The following is a 21509-nucleotide window of genomic DNA, read 5'->3' as shown; positions in this document are numbered from 1 at the left end:
AGCAGAGCTGATGCCACCCCAGACTCTGTGTGGGGCGAGCAGCCGCCCTGAGAGCCCCGGCTTTGGGCTTCTGAGCAAGGCTTTCTGTCCTGTGCCAGAATGACCACTCGGGTATCTTTTCTTCCAGACAAGCCACCACCTGGACGTCGGCTCCCAGGGGACAGCAGCTGCAAGAGGTCAGTGCAGTTTGCAATGAATCTGTGTATGCAGAAAAAAAATCCTGGCCAGCAGGACCGCCGGTGGAGTGGGAAGGGTCTGTCCACTGTCAGGTTCACACTACTGAAGGCGTGAGGCCCACCACTCCCTCTCCTTGGACACTTGGCCTGCCCTTCACACAATTAAGAACACAATGGAAGCATTCAGAAGGCCCAAAGCCCCAGCCCTGCAGTTTCACCATAAGTGTCATTTCCCTCCTTGGCCCTGAAATTCACTCCAAGTGCATAGTTGTCTGTGTGAGAATCCATGGGATGCATCCAGAGGGGTGAAGGGGGCTGCCCTCAGCAGGCTGACTCAGCATCCTCAGTGACGCACCTCCTTCACTAGAGGCGCTGAAGGGTACCCAGTGGGGGCGTGAGGGCTGCAATATTCTACTAAAGGGAAGCAAGACGGCACCCGGAGCACTCTGTGACCACAGGTGGAGGGTACACAGACCCGAACGTGATTGGCAGCCACAGCTGCTCAGAGTTAGGGCAGCCTGAGTGGCTTTTCTGTTGTTTTTTATCAAGAAATTAAGATGCTACCTGACCAGACAAAGTTTCCCTGAGCCTTAAGTGGTGCTTACTATCAGGTGAGGATGGGGCAGGACTCACCAGTAGCACGGGAGGAGGTGGAGCACACAGATTTGTTTGGGCTTGTGTGCTAGCAGGTGAGTGTGGATGGTGTTACCCTGAAGACTAACTCGCTCTCTTCGAGTCTGTTCATGTGATCTGGGATGAGTTCATTAGCCTCTCTGAGCTGCAGGCTCCTATCTTCAAAAGGAGGATACTGTGGTCTTCCCTTTTGGTGCCCTACACGTAGCAGAGTGTAGGCACACGAGAGGAAGGAAAAAGAATGGGGAAGGCGTCTTTTCAGCCCAAATCTATGGGAGGGGGCTGCCCTCGGTGTCTGCTTTCTTTCCCAGCAGCCTGGTGGGTACAGTCTTCACAGTTGGAGAGGTACAGGTTCTAGCTGGTCCCAGCTCCGCCACTTACTCCAACTTTCCCTGCAGCCTCAGGGAAGTCCCCTCCCTCCTCTGGCTCAGCTTCCTCATCTTTCAAGGAGACCGGATGGAGGGGTGTCTGGGCAGGTGTCTGGATGGAGAGGTGTCTGGGCAGGTGTCCGGAGGGTGGAGGGTGCCATCCTCCCTGAGGGAGCTGGCTGGGCGGACACTGCACTGCAGGCTGTGGCCAGCAGGGGGAGGCAGCTGCCAGGCAGGGACAGTCTCAGGAGGGGCATGACACTCAAGTTCAAGGGCATCTGCTGTGGTGGTGGGGACCTGGAATGGCCAGGGACAGTGGGAGAATGAAGGAGGTTATCAAGGGACTCAGAGACTGTGCTTCTGAAGCAGATCCCGGGGCCGAGGCTTGACTGAGACCATCCCTTCTAGTTCAGGAACAGCTGCCGAGTTTTGAAACAGACGGTGTCCTCCAAAGCCCGTTTCGCTCAGACTCCTGGCCTTTTCCCAAGGCTGAGTGGCCAGCACCGACAGCTCGGCTGGATTCGCCAAAGGTGAGAGGACAACAGTCACCTACTTTTGTAATTTTGTTGTTTATTGAAAATATAGTGCAATTATCAAAGTGCAATCATTTTCCAAGTGCTACATTTCCATGATGCCACCGCAGGTCAGGAAACAAAACCGAACCAATACCCCAAGGGTCCCTGGTTTCCCATCCCAGTCGCTTTCTGTTGTCTACTTTTAAATGTTTGGTTTTGGTCAAATTGTGTGCTTTACACCTTGTTTTTGTTTTTTGGGGGGTTACCAGGATTTGACCTCAGCCACATCCTGAGACCTTTTCTGTATTTTTTTTAGAGAGAGAGTTTACTTGGTTGTTTAGTGCCTCACTTTTGCTGAGGCTGACTTTGAACTCGCGATCCTCCCACCTCAGCCTCCCGAGCCCTGGGTGCCACCAGGCCAGGGCCGCCTTGCTATTTTCTAATGCGAGCTGGGCATCACGCGTGGGAACCTGGAGCCCTCATTTGAGGTTCTGCCCGACGGAGTCTGCACCCACAGAGGACTCCTCTTTGCTCTAACAGGGTGGGCCTGGCACTCAGCCCTCACACCAGACTGATTCCAAGACGAGTCCCAGTCCCGGGTCTCTCTGCCCTGTCCCCTTCACTCCAACTCCTGGGGCACGAAAGCCATGGTGCTGTCAGGGTCCGCCCCTGGCCCCTTCCACCCTGTGGGCAGCTGGGAGCTCCCGTCACCCCACACTCCTCAGCTATCTGGCTCACCAGGAAGCTCTGCCCTCTGTCCTCGCCCGAGGGGACAAGGGACCTTGGTGCCCTGCTCTCTCCTCTCCTGCTTTCCATTTCAGCACCTCATATTCCCACGGCCTCAGTAGCTCCCAGGTCATTTCAAACCCATGATTGGTCACATGGTGTCTAGATTTTCTAGTTCTACTTATGGCGGGTTTGGTCCAAAATACCCTAGTGGGGCACTTCCGGGGCAGCACCTCGAAGGCTCCCAGGCAAAGCCTACTTAACTTGTGAGCTCTGGGGCCTGGAGATCTGAGTTCGAATCTCAGCCCGGCCCCTGCTAGTTCAGTGGGATGTTGATCTGTCTCTGGGTGGAAGAGGTGGCCGAGCCGCTAAACAGAGCTGTGCGCCCTCATCTTTTTACTTCAGCCTGCTGGTATTTACTTTTCCCATCTTTTAATCCTGTGGCGTCTTTCCTGTCCCTATGGTCAATTTTTTATATAAAAAACAAAGACAGCGATCCTTAGCTCTCAGATCTTTGGGACAATTCGATGACCTTGTGCATTTCAGTATTTATTACAGGAGAAGCATCCTCAAGGGTAGCTATTGCTACCTCCGTAAAGGTCTTCTTTTTCTGACGGGTGGACTGCACTTGAGTTCTTGGTTCAGGCTGATCATCAGCTAACAGTAAGAACTTCTTTCCATCTTGATCTTCCTGTAGAAGATCCCCCTAACTGGGTTTGCCCTGCGTTATCCACAGAAGGCGCTGCAGGCAAAGACGGGCGGGTGAGCACGTGGGGGATTGCAGGCCATCCAGGGTAGCTGCAGCAGGGGCACCAGGGAGCAGAGAGGTACCAGGAGGTGAAGAGAGCCCCAGCACAACACTGGCAGGAGCACCAGCCCCCCCTTGCCCTGAGGGAGGGGTGCACAGAGGAGGCCAGTCCAAGGTGCCAGGCTGGGCCCAAACTGGGCCCCTGGCTGAAGGTCTGCCCTGGAGCCCAGGGTGGGGAAGAACCTGTTCTCAGGGACACAGGGCAGAAACCCACACAGAGGGCTCAAGGACACAGGCCAGTGTGCGGGAGGGCGGGAGGCCGTGGTGCCCCCCAGGGCCCTGGGGTCCACGCCTCTCAGCTGTTCTGGTCCTTCTTCAGCACCACCACCCGGGGTGGAGATCTTGTGATGGAATCTGTCCCGAGCACGGGGACCTTGGTTTGCTGGTACTAGATGACAATGTCAGTCTCAGGGTAGCAGGCTGCGTGGCCCTGGGAGGCCTTCGCCACCTGCAGGGTGCAGGTTGGCTCTTTCCCTAGGAGGCCCTGGGCACCGCGCTTGTCCCCAGCATTGCAGGTCAGGCTTTGCTCTAGGTCCTGGTCATTGTCACGGGCAGCTGGGAACAGAGTTCCCTGCCCTGGGCAGGAACAGACTGTGGGCCACATGCCAGGCTGTCTTGGGAAGGGCCTCCCGGGTGAGAAGGGACGAGTTAGTAACCATGCCAGGGGATCCTGGCCTACAAGCAAAAGCAGGTCACGGAGTATTGAAGGGCAGCAGCTAAATTTGTCACAGGTCACAGTCATGTGGCTGAGCTTGGGGAAAGAGGAAGAAGAGGCAGGAGGGCTGAGAACACACACCTCCCCACAGGCTGGGAAGCCTGCAGACGGTGAGGCTGGCTAACCCTCCAAAGTCTTCACAGCCTGACCCTGTCACCCTCAGGGCCGCGTCCGGCTTCAGCAGTAGACAGCCGTGGGGAGCAACGCAGCTCTGGAGCCACGTGGTCTGAGTTTGAGTCTTGGCTCAGTTTCCTTAGCTGTGTGGCCTTGGACAAATCACTTAGCCTCTCTGGGCCTCTTCTTCTTCATCTGTGTGTGGGGTAATAATACTTCCTTGTGTTGTTTTTATTTTTTATTTTTAGTGTAGGTCAAACGAATCAACATGGAGTGTGTTATCATGGCAAATCCTAAGAGCTCAGTCACTGTCCCAGGTCGTAGGAAATTATTAGAGTATTCTTTCCCTAAAGAATAAGGTAGTGCTGAATGCTTTAAAGTGTCATCATCATCAAGACGAGGTGAAGCGCAGACTCCTGGAGCTGGGGTTGCCTCCACGGGGGCTCCTGCGGCACTGCTCTGTGGTTCTTGACACCTGGTAGAACTGCTCCTCCTCCTGCCCGGCTCGGCCTCCCCACTCCCTGTGCAGCCGCCGCCCTCCTGGGTGCCCGTCTTGCCCACACTTGCGCCTTCCCTCCAGCTCTGCAGTGGGATTGTTCATTGTGTGCCTCGCCCGCCGTGGGTGTCCCTGGGGGTGCTGGCCACTGTGCCTGGCACCTGGGGAGGCACAGAGCTCAGGGCCCCTCTGCTGCTGGCTTCCTCCTCAGGCAGACAGCACTGAGCAGGCACAGCCACCGCTGCCCCCTGCTCCTGCCCCCTGCTCCTGCGAGCCAAGGAGCTTGCTGCTTGCTCCATCCTGGGGGCCCGGTTGGGAGCCGCAGACCGGCCCCACACCCCAGCAAAGGGGAAGGAGCAGGCGCATCTGCTGCCCAGCGAGGTCACTTCCTGTCTTTCCTGGGAGGAGCTGCTCCGAGGATGTGGGGTGCGCTTCCTGGAAGACAGCACCTGCGCCTCGCGGCTGGCGGAGGACGTTCAGAGGGAGGGGAGTCAGCCTCCGAGGGCCTGGGGTGGACGACACGCACGTCAGTCCCAGCACTTAGACAGGTGCTGGGGGTCTTGAAACCAGGCCCGTTTCTGGTGGGTGTGGGGCCTGGTGACAGCCTGCTGGGGGCGTTTACTGTGGTGGCATGTTCTCGGGCCCTGTAGGAGCTGCCCCTGAGGTGGGCATCTGGAGAACAGACGGGAACCTGGTTTTCTCTTGAATCTGGGACAAGAAGCCTATTGAGGACGTCCACTCAGTAGGGCCAGAAGCAATTGTACTGGCGGGCACCTGCTGGATGGCGTGTGTGACAGGCTCCCCCACCCCCAGCCGGGCTTCCTCAGCCACACCCTGCAATAGAAGGTGAGGGACACCGGGCCCAGGTGCAGAATGCTCAGTGAGAGCTGGTCATCTTTGTCACCTCTGCCCTGGAGAGAAGGCGTCGTCTGAGGGGCTTTTATGAACACGTCGTGCGGAGACCTTTTCTCTCTGCTCTTGCCCCCAGCTGCCTCTGCCCTTGGGGCCCACCCTGGATCCTGGACCTGGGCCAGCAGTGGTCACCGTGGAACCAGGCGGAGAGCCCCATCCTGGCCCCCACGCCCACAGCCTTCTGCCAGCCTCGGAGGTCCTGAGCCCGGCGAGGATCCTGGCTCTTCACCAAGAGCTCAGACAAAGCATTTGCGGCGATTCCCAGGTCAATAAATCACCGCTGCAGTTAGGAATTTAATAGAAGCACTCGTTCTCCGGGGCTTTTCATAGACTCCATAAATATTTGAAGCAGAACCTTCCGAGGATGCTTTAAGAAATTGGTGGCAATCAGAGCTCTCATTTAGTGGCAAGCGGTTTTGCCTTTGGCGTAGGGACTTGTGTCCTCCATCAGGCTTGGGAGGAAAGCCGTGCTGTGCTCGCGAGTGTCGAGGAGTCTGGCAGCAGAGGCCAGCCATCGCCACCCCCTGCGCCAGGCCACCCCCTGCGCCAGGCCCCTGCTTCTCAGCCGGGCACCTTCATCCCCACGGCAAAGTGTGACCACGTCGGAGACATTTGGAGATCATAGCTGGCTGGCTGCGGCCAGGGGGACAACGGCAGGGGCTGAAGGACATCCTCCAGTGCCCACAGCGGCTCCAGGAGGGCCACCCAGCCGAGCCGCAGCGGTACGGAGGCTGTGGGGCGAGCGTAGTCTGGCAGCCGCGGCTCCACCAGGGAGAGCGGTCTCACTTTCTGCCCCCGGGCCCCTCCCCCTGTCCCCCCCCCATGTTTTAGAAGGTGTTTCCTCCTCTAGAAATCACACACTTTACATTAAAACACTAAAGATGATCAGAAATTTCTAATCAGCCCATTCGCTCCAAATCTGTTGATCCGGGCAGCTCAGTAGGAGTGAAAGACACCAGCAGTGTTGGCCCTGTCCCCACAGGGCCACCAGAGACACACACATGCCCATCATCCACTCTGCAGTCCCCGGCTGCCCTGCCGGAGCCACAGGCCAAGGGAAGGGCACCGCTGCTGGGCTGGCGAGGACGAGTCAGCGGCCAGCGAAAGGCCAGGCTACCTGCCCACTGTTCCCTTCTGGAGGAGGGGACGTCTTCATGTCAGGACGAGGGAGGACGGGGATGAGGAATGGGGCTCCCAGGAGGTGGGCAGAGCACCCAGATTCTGTTTAAACACGGCAGCACAGGGAGTCCTGCCCCTTCACGTGTCACCTGACTGACCACGGAGCAATTCTAGAAACGGGGGGTTCATTCCCAGGAAAGTTGGGGCACCAGTGACAGGTGCTCCTGGGCTTGCGTCCGTTCCGCATGGGCTGCAGATGCTGTGAGCGGTCGCTGTGTCCACCCCGTACTCCTAATGGCCAGTGGCTCTGCCACCAGGTATCAGTGAGCATCGGGGGTAACTGTGAAGCGAGTGCTGCTCCTGCCCGGGCACTGGGAAAGAGTGACAAAGGAGACACCGCTGGTCTCGCCACTTGGGGACTCCGGATCCCTGCCGCCCCTCATGGGGCCCCAGATCAGAAAGCCTGCTGCGGTCACTTCTTAAAGTCTTGAAATCTAACTGGCACCTCTGTGCCCACGTGTTCCGTGTCAGTCAGTTCCAACAGCGAGGCCCCTGCGGGCAGGTCAGAGGGTCACAGTGACCCCTCTTCGGCTCCTCCATCCCCCTGTATCTTGGAGCCTGGAGTGCGAGACGGCAAGGGAGAGGAGCAGCCCGGCCGGACGGAGCAGGGCTGAGGAGGCCAGTGGGGTCCCTGCTGGGCCAGCGGGGTGCAGAGTGGCCGTTTCTGTCTCCAGGACGCTCCCCCAGGCTCAGATGCCGGGTGACATGTCACTTGCTGCGCCCTCCTGCCTCTACCCACATTCTGGGCCTGTCAGAGAGACCACCCAGGGGAGTCCCTCCTGGGAAGGCAAGACCACCTTTGCAGCCTGACCTGGTGACTCGGGAATAAGTCATTTCCCTGCAGTGGCGGCTCACAGGCTGCCCTTGGGGCGTCTCCGCTGGGCCCGTCTTGTGATCTGATTCCTGGGCACCTGGTAGGGGACAGACTCCTGCTGTCTCCTCACCTGGTCTGTCAACCCGCCCTTGGGGGCAGGAGAGAGGACAGGCAGGAATGTGGCTTGCAGGAGCTGGTCTTGGGCCACTCTGAGTGACCCCGAGGCTCTGGAAACCGACCAGATGGGCCAGCCCTGCCACTGTGCACAGAACAGTTTATCGACCGGCTGTCAGCAAGCTACGGTGGAGGACTTCCTGGGAGCCCGCGAGGTAAGTGCGGCCCTCCCCCCTGACACATGGGGCCGCCTGTCCCCCAGGGCATCAGATGGGAGGGCTGGCTGTGGGCCAGGCCGCAGCAGTGCTGAGTGGTCCCTCCGGGTGCCCGACTGGCGTGCCCGCAGGCTGTGCTGAGGCGCCGAGGCCTCCGGCCCTGCTGCCCTGCGCACCTCCAGGGCAGTGAGGCCGGGCTGCTGTCAGGGCTCTTGCTCCAGGTCCCTGCCCTCCAGGATTCTGCCGGACCATGGCCAAGTGGCCGGAGCAGGCAGAGTGCAGGAGACGGGCACAGAGCTGGCACTGACCCAGGAGGTGTCCCCGGGTGGAGCCAGGAGGGGAGCAGGGATGCTCAGGGAGACGTCTCAAGGCAGGATGCCGAGAGCAGGGGAGCTTGTGGCCCTCAGCGCTGTCAGCGCCACCTGCGAGGGTGGTCTCCGGGATGAGCCGAGGGGTGAGGGCCAGCTGTCCACCTCCAGAGTCGCTGCGACTGGAAAGTCTTTCTGGGATGGCGACGGCGTCCCCAGGATCCGGGCGGTGGCCGGGGGTGAGGCGGGTGCTTAAGGGCCAGATGAAGAGGGTCACACGGTTATTTGATGCAGCAAAACTCGGGTACACGGATCAGCAACAGGGGGGGCCGATCTGTGGAATGGGTGGCCAGAGAGGGGGCTGCTACCTGGGACCCCTGACCAGCGCCCCAGGAGGGCGGCCCGCGGGTGTCTGTGTGCATGGGGCCTTCCGGCTGGGAGGGAGGGACACGCCAAGTGGGTGACAGGGAGGGAGGCTGGGGCTGGGGCAGAGGGACGCCCTCAGCTGCAGACCCGGGTGGCTTTGTCCGTGGCCTTCAGGGCAGGTCTGAGCGCGTCCGTCCTCCTTGGGTCTGCGCGTCGGTCGGGAAGGCTCCTGCTGAGCTGCCTGGGCTGCTGCCTCTGTTTGTCAGGCCTTTTAACACTGGGGACTCCAGCCCAGGCAGCTCCCTGTTCCTCCCAGCCAGGCGGCCGAGGTCAAGAGCTCTGAGGGCACTGTGTCTGTCTGGTTGTTCACGTTGTGTACTGAGCAAAACATGTGGTCCGAGGGCAAAAGTGGTTGCCTCTGCTTGCCAAGGGCCCGTGCTGCTGGAGGAAGTGGTGCCTTTCACAGACTCATTCAGAGATCACCTCAGCTGTTCTGGCCAGGGCCCGGCAGGGGCATCTCCTGGAAGGGGGCTGGCTTTGTGACTGACCAGAGGCTCTGTAGGACCCAGCACACAGTGTTCTCGGACTCCGCCCAAGGTGCCTCAGCAGCAATGTGGCAGGTCTTAGGAGAGGCTCTGGGGCCTCCTGTGGCAGAGGGGCCCTCATCTCTCAGGAGCCTGAACTATCCAGGGCCGTGTGGGGAGCCGTTCTCAATGGGAGGGCGGGATGGTGTCTGCTCTCGAGCCTGAGGAGGGTTCCACTGCCTGCCAAGACCTTTGGCTCCTCCCTTTGACCCCAAAGAGTCCAAACACTTGCATCCCGAGTCTTTTCCTAGGAATTTCCTGCAATTCCTTCCGAGCCAGCTTAAGAAGAGAGGAGCGTCTAGGACCAGAGCCCAGAGTCCATCAGGACTTCTGTTTCCTTGCTGTGTGTCTCCTATGGAGTCACTTACCCTCTCTGATCCACTGTAGCTGCAACCTCTCCACATGACCACCCAGCCTGAACATGCTGACTTCCCTGTGTGTGGTCTCTCCTGGGAGAGATCTTCCCGGGCTGTATTTGCGCTTCCAGAATCAGCCAGCACCACGGGTCCCACTGAGCTGCGGAGGAGGCTGGCGTCCCAGACAGGGGGCCTGGGAGGAGCAGAGAGCAAGGGCAGGCGACAGGCGGCTGCAGTTCCTTTCCTCATAAGATGCAAACAGGACAATAGAAAAATCAGCCTTTGGCCAACGTCAGGCGCTTTGGGTTTCGTAGGCTTTAGAGCAGACGGAGCGGAGACCGGCCTCCGGGAAACCTGCCTCCGACTCCCTGGTGTCCCCGAGAGGCGCACAACCGCGGGTCTTGGTTTGGTGACGTGCAGATTTAGCGTGGCCACTCCATTTTGGTTTGTAGGCTGGTCCACTGGGCCGAGCGGGACCGTGGCCCAGAACAACGGCCTTGCTGCCTGGACACCTTGCCCTTTCCTGCATCCCCACGTGTGGGAACAGAGGCCTCCAGAAAGGGGGACCTTCTAATCGGCCAGCTCTTGTAGGAAGTCTGAAATATTCCCCCGAGTTTCCTTAAGGAAGGGAAGTGGTGTGGGAGGGGATGAGGAATCTCCATCCTGCTCTCCAGAGTGGTGGCACCAATTGGCAGTCCCACCAGCCACGGGTGAGTGCGCCTTTCCCCCACAGCCTCGCCGACATTTACTGTTACTGGTATTCCTGGTGACTGCCACTCTGACTGGAGTGAGGTGGAATCTCAGTGCAGTTTTGATTTGCACTTCTCTGATTGATGGTGATGTCGGACACTTTTTCATGTCTTTGCTGACCGATCATACTCCTTCTCCTGTGAAGTGTCTGATCAGCTCCTTTGCTCATTTACGGACGGGGTTATTTGGTTTTTGTTGGTGTTGAGTTTTTTGAGTTGTTTGTACATCCTGGAGACTGGTGCTCTAGCTGAGGTGCAGGTGGCAAAGATTCTCTCCCATCCTGTAGACTCTCTCTTCACATTCTTGATTGTTTCCTTTGCTGTGAAGAAACTTCTTAGTTTGAATTCATCCTGTTTGATTCTTTACTTTACTTTTTGCACTTAGGAATCGTGTTGAGGAATTCGGTTCCTAAGCTGACATGATGGAGAATTGGGCCTACATTTTCTTCTAGAAGGTGCGTGCCTCTGGTCTAATGCATAGATCCTTGATCCACTTAGAGTTGGGTTTTGTGCAGGGTGAGAGATGGGGGTCTAATTTTATTTTATTACATAAGGATTTTCCAGTTTTCCCAGCACCAGTTGTTGAAGAGGCTGTCTTTCCTCCATGTATGTTTATGGCCCCTTTGTCTAGTAGGAGGTAAGTGTATTTATGTGGGTTTGTCTCTGTGTCCTCTGTTCTGCACCATTTGTTGTCATGTCTGTTTGGGTGCCAATACCATGACATTTTTGTAACTATGGCTCTGTATAGTATAGTTTAAGGTCTGGTATTATGATGCCTCCTGCTTCACTTCTCTTGCTAAGGATGGCTTTGGCTATTCTGGGTCTCTTATTTTTCCAAATGAATTTCATGATTGCTTTTTCTATTTCTATGAAGAATGCCATTGGGACCTTAATAGGAATTGTATTAAATTTGTACAGTGTTTGTGGTAGTATGGCTATTTTAGTAACATTAATTCTGCTTATCCAAGAACGTGGAGATTTTCCCATCTTCTAAGGTCTTCTTCAATTTCTTTAGTATTTTATAGTTTTCATTGTAGGGGTCTTTCACCTCTTTTGTTAGATTGATTCCCAAATATTTTATTTTTTGTGGCTATTATGAATGGGGTGGTATTCCTGATTTCTCTTTCTATTGGTTTATCACTGGTGTATGGAGTGCAACTGATTTATGGGTGTTGATTATATATCTTGCTCTTTGTTGAATTCATTTATGAGTTCTAGAAGTGTGATGGTGGAGTTTTTTTGGCCTTCTAAATGTAGAATTATATTGTCAGCAAACAGGGATCCTTTGAGTTCTTCTTTTCCCATGGATTCCCTTGAATTTCTTTCTCTTGTCTAATCGCTCTGGCTAGGGTTTCAAGGATTATGTGGAATAGAAGTGGTGGAAAAGGACATCATTATCTTCTTCCAGTTTTTAGAGGGAATACTTTCAATTTTTCTCTATCTAGAATGTTGTTGGCCTTGGGTTTAGCATATACAGGTTTTACAATGTTAAGGTTAAAAAAAAAAAAAACTACCCCTAGTTTTTCTAATGTATTGAACATGAAGGGGTGCTGTATTTTGTCTAATGCTTTTTCTACATCTATTGAGATAATCATGTGATTCTTGTCTTTAATTCTATTGATGTGATAAATTACGCTTATTGGTTTTCATATGTTGAACTAACCTTGCATCCCTGGGATGAACCCCACTTGATCATGGTGCACTATCTTTTAAATATGTTTTTGTATGTTATTTGCCAGTATTTTATTAAGAATTTTCACATTTATGTTCATCAGGGATATTGGTCTAAATTTTCTTTCCTTGATGTGTCTTGTCTTGTTTTGGTATCAGGGTGATATTAGCTTCATAGAATGAGTTTGGAAGGTTCCCTCCTTTTCTATTTCATGGAGTAATTTGAGGAGGATTAGTTGTAGTCCTTCTTTGAAGGTCTTGTAGAACATGGCTGAGAATCTGTCGAGCTTTTCTTTCTTGGTAAACCTTTGATTGCATCTCCAATTTCATTGCTTGAAACTGATCTATTCAAATATTATATGTCCTCCTCATTCAATTTGGGTAGGTCATCTGTCTCTAGGAATTTGTCAATGTCTTCAAAATTTTCTATTTTATTAGAGCATAAATTTTCAAAATAGTTTCTGATTATCATCTTTATTTCAGTAGTATTCATTGTGATATTTCCTTTTTCCTTGTGAATTTTAGTAATTTGGGTTTTCTTTCTTTTTCTCTTTGTTAGCTTGGCTAAGGGTTTATCAATTTTGTTGATATTTTTCAAAGAACCAACTTTTTGGTTGTCGATTTTTTTTTTTTTTTTTGGTTTCAATCTCATTGATTTCAGCTCTGATTTTAATTATTTCCTCTCTTCCACTGCTTTTGGTATTCGTTTGCTCTTCTTTTTCTAGGGCTACGAGATACAATGTCTGGTTATTTATTTGTTGACTTTCTACTCTTTTAATGAAGGGGCTCAATGCCATGAACTTTCCTCTCAGCACTGCCTTCATCGGGTCCCAGAGACTTGGATATGCTGTGTCACTATTCTCATTTACCTCTGAGTATTTTCTTATTTCATCTACTGATTTCTTCTACTACCCATTCATCATTCAATAAATTTGGTCTCCAAGTGTTAGAGTACCTTCTATTTTTTATTTTATCATTGATTTCTAATTTCATTTCATTATGATCTGGTAAGAATTAAGGTATTATCTCTCTCTCTCTTTTTTGCATTTGCTAAGAATTGCTTTGTGGCCTAAGTTATGGTCTACTTTAGAGAAGGATCCATGAGCTACTGAGAAGAAAGTATATTCAGTCTTTGATGGATAAAATATCCTATATATGTCTGTTGAGTCTAAATTATTAATTGTATTTTTTGTCCTATAGTTTATTTAGGTTTTGTTTGGAGGATCCTACAGTGTTGAGAGAGCCGTGTTAGAGTCACCCAGTATTATTGTGAAATAATCCATTGGGTCCCTGAAATTGTGACGGGTTTGTTTGATGGACACAGATGCTCCATTGCTTGGGGCATAAATATCATTACGTCTTACTGATGTAGAATTCCATTAAGCAGTATGAAACGACCTTCTTGGTCACCTGATTAACTCTGGCTTGAAGTTCCCTTTGTCTGATACAAGGATAGAACCCTGCCGGTTCACGAGATCCGTGTGAGTGTATGTTTCTCCCATCCTTCACCTTCTGTCGGCCTAGGAGGCGAGTCCTTGGAGACAGCACGTTGTTGGGCCTCTTTGTTTAATCCAGTCTTGCAATCTACATCTTTGGATGGATGAATTTAGGCCATTTGCTTTCAATATTATTATTGAGATAAGATTTTTATTCCCTTTCATTTAGGTTTATTTCTGGTTTTAACTTGAATTCTTTACCCACTGATTCACGGCTCTTCGGGGCAGCTCCTCCCTTTGCTCGTTTTCACCTTTACTTTTCATCTCTTTGTGAAATACCTTATTGAGTGAAGGCTTCCTAGTTGTGAACTGTCATCGTGGAAGGTGTTTACTGCCTCATCAATTCCGAGGATTTTATCTATTTTGCTGAGCTGTCCTTCCCAGCTGTTGTCTACTGTTCCAGACCTCCTCGCTTTGAGGGTCTGGGTTGAGAGATCAGCTGACATTCAGGTTAGTTTCCCTCTAAATGTCACCTCTTGTTTTTCCCTGGTAGCCTTTAAAATTTGATCATTCTGTATGTTAGGCATTTTCATTATAATGTGCCTTGGTGTGGGTCTGTTGGAATTTTGCATATTTGGGGTGCTGTAAGCCTCCTGTATTTTGATTTTCCATCTCATTCTCTAGGATTTGGGAAATAGTTTGACATCGTTTCATTGAAAAGATTGTGCATTCCTTTGGCTTGTGTCTCTGTGCCTTCATCTATCCCAATAAATCTTAAATTTGGTCTTTTCAGGTTATCCTATATTTCTCGAAAGTTCTCTTCATGGTCTTTTAATGTCTTTTCTCCATGGTCAACTTTATTTTCAAGATTATATATTTTGTCTTCATTGCCTGAAACTCTGTCTTCCAAGTGGTCTAGTGATGCTTTCAACTGAGTTTTTAAAAAATATTTTTTAGTTGTTGATGGACCTTTATTTTATTTATTTGTATGTGGTGCTGAGAATTGAACCCAGTGCGTCACGCATGCTAGGCAAGCGCACGACCACTGAGCCACAACCCCGGCCCCTCAACTGAATTTTAAATTTGGTTTGTTGATGCCTTCATTTTGAGGATTTCTGCTTTTTTTTTTTTTTTCAGAATCTCTGTCTCTTTATTGAAGGGATCTTTCACTTCCTGTATTTTCCTTCTCTTTTCACTTGTACTCTCCTTTACTTCACAGATCAGTCTAACTAGGCACACTCTAAACCCCTTCTCTGACGTTCCTCCCACTGTGGCGTGGATGGCTTCTGTTATTAGAGTGTCTTGGCTTGTTTGTGTGATTTGTTCCCTTGCCTTTTCCTGTTCTGCCTTCCCATCCAGCAGTACGGATCTGAGGCAGTAGAGTTCCTACCCTGTGACTTGCAGTGTCCCTGAAGGTCTCTAGTAGTTCACTTGCAGAGACGCTGTCTGTCTGCTTTCTTGGTTCCATGCCATGGAGCCGCCAGGAAAGCAACCTTCTCTGTTCTGCCATCTGGCACGCTGGCATGGCCCACCCCTGCCTCAGGGACACCATGTGTCTCGACAGGGCTCAGAAGCCACTTGTCCACCTTGAGGGAGGATATCTGGATGCTCCGGCACCAGAATCCACACAGGCATCAGGAACATGCCCCCTGGTTTCTAAGGAACAGGGGGCCCTGGAAGGATGAGCAGCTGTTATAGGAAGAAAGCCGCACGTTGGAGCCCGTGTAGGGCTGCAGCCGGTGCTAACAGAGAGCAGATTCTGATCCAGTTCCCCGCCCTCGCTGGAGCCCGCCCAGGCTCTGGAGCCAGTTCCTCAGTTTCCATTTCAGTGCAAGGAAACCAAAATCTTAAAGCTGACTTTTTATCAGGAATTTAAAAGATCAATTTAGGGCTTTTAGTTTTAAAGGGACTCTGACATAGCCATTGCATCTCAGGTGGCTCTAGCCTGTCCCCCAGCCCCAGGGCCCTGCCCACCGTGCCTGCAGAGCCCACATCCAGCCTTCCCAGGAGTCCCAGGTGCCATCTGGCTGGCTTCCCTGGCGTCCTCAGGAATTCTCAGCAAAGAAGGCTAAGAAGGAGCTCAGCTGCTGCTGTCCCTCCCACCTTGCCTGGCTCCCCGTGACCTTTAGATTCCCCCCATCAGCAGGTCCTGTCACCCTCTGCTTCAGAGCCCAGCCAGGGCCTGGCCATGTCTTTCTGTCCCCAATGCTGGTTTATTTGCACCTGCTTCCCCAATGCCTGTGCCCACTGGGGGTCAATGAATGTGTGAACTAGTTGCTAATTTTATTTTAGTGATGCTTCCAGCACATCTTTTACTGTATCTCCTTGTTGCTAGCACAAGTTCCTATAAGTGAGAACATAGCATTATCCTTTTCGTTTTTGCTTTGGGAGTGGAGGGTAGGAAGGAAATGGTGCAGAAAGAAGAACAGGATTCCTACCCTGTGCCCCACCACATTGCTCCTGGCCACCAGCCGCCCCTGCTGAAAGAGGTGTTTCTGGGTGGGGGAGGTCTGAGAGGCAGGTGGCGAGGGCGTGAGGGTGGGGGAGGGACTCACCTGGGTCTTGGAAGTCCCCTGATGGTGGCGGAGGTGTTGGCTGCATGCCACCTGCCTTAATCCCTCGGTTGCAGGCATTTCATCTGAGGCACTGTCATGAGGACCTTGTGTTTCATCTCAGGCAGGACACCTTTCCTCCACTTCACATCCACACTTCTCAGACCATGGAGGTGACTCCCGTGCTGACACTCAGAGTGAGACACACTGGAAGCCCATCCTGGCTCTGCCTCCAGCGAGCTCCAGGATCACGGGGGCCCCCCAGGATCTAATCTGAGTCCTGGTTCCCTTTCTGGTTCCCCTGACTTTGTGACCACCGGCCCCCGCCGCCCCACTGCAGGTGGCTTTACTATATTGTCCTGTTACTAAGAAAGAGGGAGAAATGAATCTTGGTGTGGCCACTGCAGCCCCTGCCCCTGTGGCGGAAGGCCGGGGTGTGTGGCGGGAGGGCAACGCATGGTGTAGAGCAGAGCAGGGCTCCAGGTGTGGATGGAAACTGAGGCAGAGGAACCAGGAGTTCCTGAAGGACACAGGGACAAGATGGCCTGGCCATCCACCTGGTGCTCAGTCACATTTTCTCCACATGGTGCCTGGCCTCTCTCCTTACCAGTCATCAGGCTCCTCCCCGTCCTCCCCAGGTCCCTGGAACCCCACCACATTCTCCCCTGGAGGTTCCAGGAGACTGAGTCTCTGGGTGAAGAGCCGCACACCTGCCTCTGGAGGCCCCCAGGGCTTTCCCACACCCTCAGAGTGAGCCCCCTCTCGTCGGACGGTCCCGCTCATCTCTCCGTTTTGAGCCTCTTTGGCCATCGGCCTCTCTGGTGCCTGATTTCCCAGGGGGAGGCCAGCTGTCCTGCAGACACCTTGAAGGTGGACCTTAGGACTGGGCATTCCACAGGCCTCTTGGTTTCCAATGCCCAGAACTCTGGAGGGGGCTCCAGAAAGCAGCCAAGCACCAGGGCGTGTGAGCCAGGGGGGACAGGGACACTCCCCGGCCAAGGGCGGAAGCAAGGCTGAGCCTCCCCTCCAAGCTCATCTCATCCTGTGACAGTCACAGAGCCACAGAGGAGCTGCCGCCGCTCAAGCATCTTCACCAGGGGACTCTGCGCCCAGTGGTGGTGGAGTGAAATGAGACACTGTGTCTTTAATTCATAAATATCCCAGATTGTTCCATTGTCACTCTTCAAATGATGACTCTTTAACTTTATCAGATAGCCAATCTGTTCACCTGGGCCCCGTCTGACCACATACTGTCCCCAGGGCGAGCAGGGCAGGCAGGTCCGCACACACCTGGAAGAGGACACAGGAGGATGGAAACTGAGTTCTCAGAGGTGCCGTGACCCACTTGCCAACCGGAGCCCAGCAGGGTGTCATTTCCCAGACCCCTCTGGTGTCTCATTTCCTGTGGGGGTCCTGGCCACGCCAGACCTTCTCCTGCTGGGTGTTGAATAAATTCTGGAAGCTTCCAGTTCCTCCCTTGGGCTCTTCATTGTGTGTCCTCCCTCTGGCTGAACCCAGGGGAAGTCAGAGTCCAAGGGAGTCCTGGCGACACCCTCCTTCGGGCCAGACTTCTGCGTCATCCCTACAGGTCAGCCTCCAGAGCCCAGAGAGCGGATGGAGCTGGGGTCAGAGTATCTGAAGTACAGGTGGAGACATGCTGGCCAAGGTCCCCCGGGGCCCAGCACAGAGCAGCTTGGAAAAACAATCAACTCTCTCCTGAAGGATTAAGAGAGGCCCCTGAGATGAGAACAAAGAGGCCATGGGCATGAGGAGAGAGGCGGCCTGGACGTGCCCCAGCTGTGTGTCCCTGGGCAGGCAGCAGCCCTCTCTGGGATTGTCTCCTCCTCTCCAAGGCAAAGGCATTGGACCAGATTACGTCTCCCAGGCTCCTCCTTGCTTCAAAGTGCTCCTGATTCCTGCCCGGTCACTGAAGCCGCAGATGCTCCCCACTCACAGCATGGCCCTCCTCCTCCCCATCCCTGCCTCCTGGAGCAGACGCCTGGACCTGCTCATCAAACACAGAAGACCTGGAAGAAAAGGAAGCAAGTCCCCGAGGTTTGGCCTCAGCTGGACCCCGAGCACTAGCATCAGTTGGTCCCTGGGGAGTCGGTGCCAAGCGGAGTCATGAATAGCCCCTGAAGAAGATGGATGGCGCTGGCTGCCACTGTGGCGGTCTAACTGGAAAGCTGTCTGCTGAGGGAACCGGCCTCTGCTTCTGCTCACTGTATGCAGTGGGGCTGGGGCCCCAAGGGCACTGGAGTCTGCTTCATCGCCCAGAGCACCTGAGTGCACAGAGCCACGTGCTGCAGCCGCTGGTCCCCCAACACGGTTCACTGTAGGAAGCAGGAGCTGGCCTCGCCTGGGCGAACCCAGCCACTGCCCTTACCAGCCACGAGGCCTCTGGCAGGGTCTCCGTACCATGCCACCAGTCCTTGCCCTTAGAGCAGGTTCTGTAAGGAGGAAGCTAGAGCAGGTGCCCGGGCAGCTTCAGTCCTCTCCCCTCTGCCCCCACCTCCTGGGAAGTCTCCCTAGACCCCCTGCCCCATGCCGCTGGACCTACTGGCTTCCATTTCCCATAGCGCCATTGAACCTTGTCCGTGTGCATGTGTGTGAGCGTGTGCGTGTGTGTGTGTGAGTGTGTATGAGTGTGTATGTGTGTGAGCGTGTGTGTGTGTGTGTGTGAGTGTGTGTGTGTGGTGCTGAGGGTTGAACCAGGGCCTTGTGCATGTGAGGCAAGCACTCTACCAACAGAGCTATGTCTCCAGCCCCCATCACTCATTTGTTCCATAAATATTTGCCCAGTGTGTGTGAGGTGCAGGGAGCAGAGGCCAGGGCAGATCCCCTGGGGGCAGGAGGAGAGAGACGGCTGTTTAACAGCCGTTCCCCCAGCGAGTTGTGGGTCAAGAGGGGCCCCTGACCCCAGTGGGGGATGGGAGGATCGCTCCAAGGAAGGCCTAGGGAGGCTGGGAGCAGAAGGGGACTTGGTGTGTCCACTGCAACTGTCCAGGGCAGGTGAGGGTGCCAAGGTCAGTGCTGTGCTCCAGATGATCCAAGCTTGGGCCTTGTGACTTCCTGTCCAGGGGTGTGTCCCATCGGCTACCACACATGTCAGAGACACTTGGCTTGTGGAGGCCACTGGAGGCCAGCTGTGCTTTGCCCTCCCTGGTGGTAAGCAGGCCTTGACCCCCACGGTCTGACCTGGCGCCTGTTGGACTCTGTCTTCCTATTTAGACAGCTGTGGTGTTTGTCTTCACTCTCAGAGGGAACTCGCCATGTAAGGAGATGAGACGAGCACCCCATTGGTGCAGTCTTACACGGGGAAGGGGCTCCCAACACTGTGCCTTCCCAGGTGGGGAGGCGTGGTCAGGCTCTGTCTCCTGGCCTTCGCTGGCCCTGCCTCTTGGGTGTCTTCCAGGCTGCTGGGCTAAGATGCTCAAAGGCCTTCCCTGCTGTTTCTGGGTGGCTTTGCAGTCTGGATGGCGTCTCCTGACGTGTGCTCTTGCTTCAGCCGACAGCCATGTGAGGAGGAGGGTCAGGGAAAGGGTTCCTACTTCTCAGATCAGGGAACTGAGGCTCTGAAGTGCATGAGTCTCCCCAAGATCACTCAGGTGGGGGGAATGGCAGAAGCCAGTTACTCCGACCCTCCCGCTCCCCACTGGATGCCCTGGAGGGGACTCTCAGGCTGTACCAGGTGTCATTGACTGGTGCTGGGACACCCACGCAGAGAGCCCTCTCCAGTGGAATCCCAGAACTGAAGGTGGGACTGCCAAGTGTGACCCTGGGAAACTGCACAGGTTCGTCTTCAAGGGGAATGTAGAGAAGCCATCACCAAGATATTGCTTGGTTCTGTTGTGTTCAGAGTAGTTTGGGAACAGATGTGACCAGTTTAAGAATCCCACTGGGGGTGCTTCTGGGGACACTCCACAGCGGAGGAATAGCTGCTGGTGTTGGGAGGAAAGAAGCAGAGCCTTTACTGTGCCCCTGTGTGGGTCAGGCTAGAGGCTTTCCAGATCTGCCTAGAAAACAAGGACCATCCACACCCAGGGCCTGACCAAGCCTGGCACGGCCGACAGGAAGAGGGTGCTCAAGCTGCTGAAGTTGCTTAGTTCTCTGTGCCTGCGTGTCCTCATAAGGAGAGGGGAGGCAGCATCTTCCTGTGCACCTGTAGGAATGGCTGAATCAACTGTGTAAAGGCTTGGAACAGGCCTGGCATGCGGCGAGCTCTCCCTGTTGATTTGATGTTGCTATTTGGCTATTGATCAACCATTATTATGTAAGCCCGACTGTCTACCAAACTGCACTGGGCCTTTTCCAAGGTCTTTCACACATGGAGCCATGTTTAACTTCTAAATGACACCACAGAATCAGTATTGTCCCTCATTTCACAAACGCTACAGCTGACTGAGAGCTGGAGCACGTGAGGCCCTTGCAGAGCCAGCATTTCGGCCCCTCTGGTCCTGTCTGACCTCCATGCTCCCAGCCTGAACCAGGCCCACTCTGCGCCTGCGCCTGCACCTGCTCTCTGGAAACCAGGCTGGCACCTATTGATTTCTCTGGCATCGATTGTTGCTGCCTCCTGGGGCTCTGTGTGCAGAGAGGCTCTTGCAGTCCCCTCGACCCACCTCTGCCCCCCACCACCTCAAACCTGCTGCCACCTCTCCCCAAAGCTCCCCAGAGCCAGGCCTGTCCCCAGGGCATAGCAAACGGCTGCCTCCCACAAATGTGCATGCAGCCAGGCTGAGTGCCACTCGGCTGACACTGAGCACCCGGGAGGTTCTGGGACTGGACCCAGAAGCCAAGGCCAAAGAACGACAAGGAAAGGAGCCAGGTCTTGGTTTGGAAAATCTGGGGCCACACTACTATTCTGTGGCATGGAGGTGATGCTGGGGAGCCAGCCAGGCTGTAGGACACGACTCACTCACTGTGTTCAGTGTGACCCCAGAGACTTCAGGGCAGAGGCCTGGTCTCTGTGTCCTGGAAGCCGGCAGCCTGCATTTCCAGAAGGGCACGGTGCACATGATAGGTGTGCATAGAGGAGCACCAACAGTGCCAGCGAGGGTGCCCATGGGGGCAGGCAGGGGGAGGGGCGTGAGGTGGGAGGAGTGGCCTGGGGACAGGACCAGGGGCCAGTGCACCCAATTCTCCAGAACAACCCAGTCCCACCCTGAGGTGTCCCGAGACAAAGAGGCCCTCAAACCCAGGTCTGCAGGGAGTGCAGGTTGTTGGGGACTTGCTGACAGAATTGTGATCCTGGGTGGCAGCAAGACCACTGAATCCCTGCAGTTTGGACCAGTAGGAGGGGCGTATCTATTGGTCAGGACAAAGGTGGCCTCATGCAAGCCAGAACATGCCTGGTTTACCTTACACTAATATCCAAGGGCTGGGCACAGACTGGTGTCAGGGCCTGTTCACAAAGCTTCACAAATCACCATACTGTTTTGTCCATTTCTAGTTTTCTGGGAGGTTATGCAGGAAACCTGACCACGGAAGCTCTGGGTGTCGCTCGAGATGGCTGCAGTCGTGTCAAACTGAATCCATACGCCCAAGTTCCAGCCAAGACTCAGGCACTGCGAGCTCTGCAACCTGTGGCAAATTACCTATCTCTTGGGGTCTCCCTTTCCTCAGTAGCAAAGGGGGACGATAATAGCACTTATGAGATTGCTGTAAGAATGATCAAAGATTTCCATGGTTCAGGCGTTAAA

The 21509-nt window shown here is 54.1% G+C and overlaps 1 protein-coding gene across 1 annotated transcript in view; it reads left to right on the top strand.

Moving 5' to 3' along the window:
- CUNH4orf50 (chromosome unknown C4orf50 homolog) overlaps window positions 1–21509 on the top strand; it is a 68145-nt gene that overhangs the window by 18202 nt on the left and 28434 nt on the right. The window contains exons 6-7 of the mRNA XM_046423426.2: window positions 128–176; window positions 1586–1707. Coding sequence (XP_046279382.2) covers window positions 128–176; window positions 1586–1707 — 171 coding nt within the window. The remainder of the gene's footprint in view (window positions 1–127; window positions 177–1585; window positions 1708–21509) is intronic.

The sequence above is a fragment of the Marmota monax genome, unplaced genomic scaffold, assembly GCF_021218885.2.
Source record: "Marmota monax isolate L192 unplaced genomic scaffold, Marmota_monax_Labrador192_F-V1.1 WCK01_AAM20220418_F8-fsc00009, whole genome shotgun sequence".
Lineage (NCBI taxonomy): Eukaryota > Metazoa > Chordata > Mammalia > Rodentia > Sciuridae > Marmota > Marmota monax.
The sequence above is the reverse complement of the archived record's forward strand: the minus strand, read 5'-3'. Positions and strand labels throughout refer to the sequence as shown.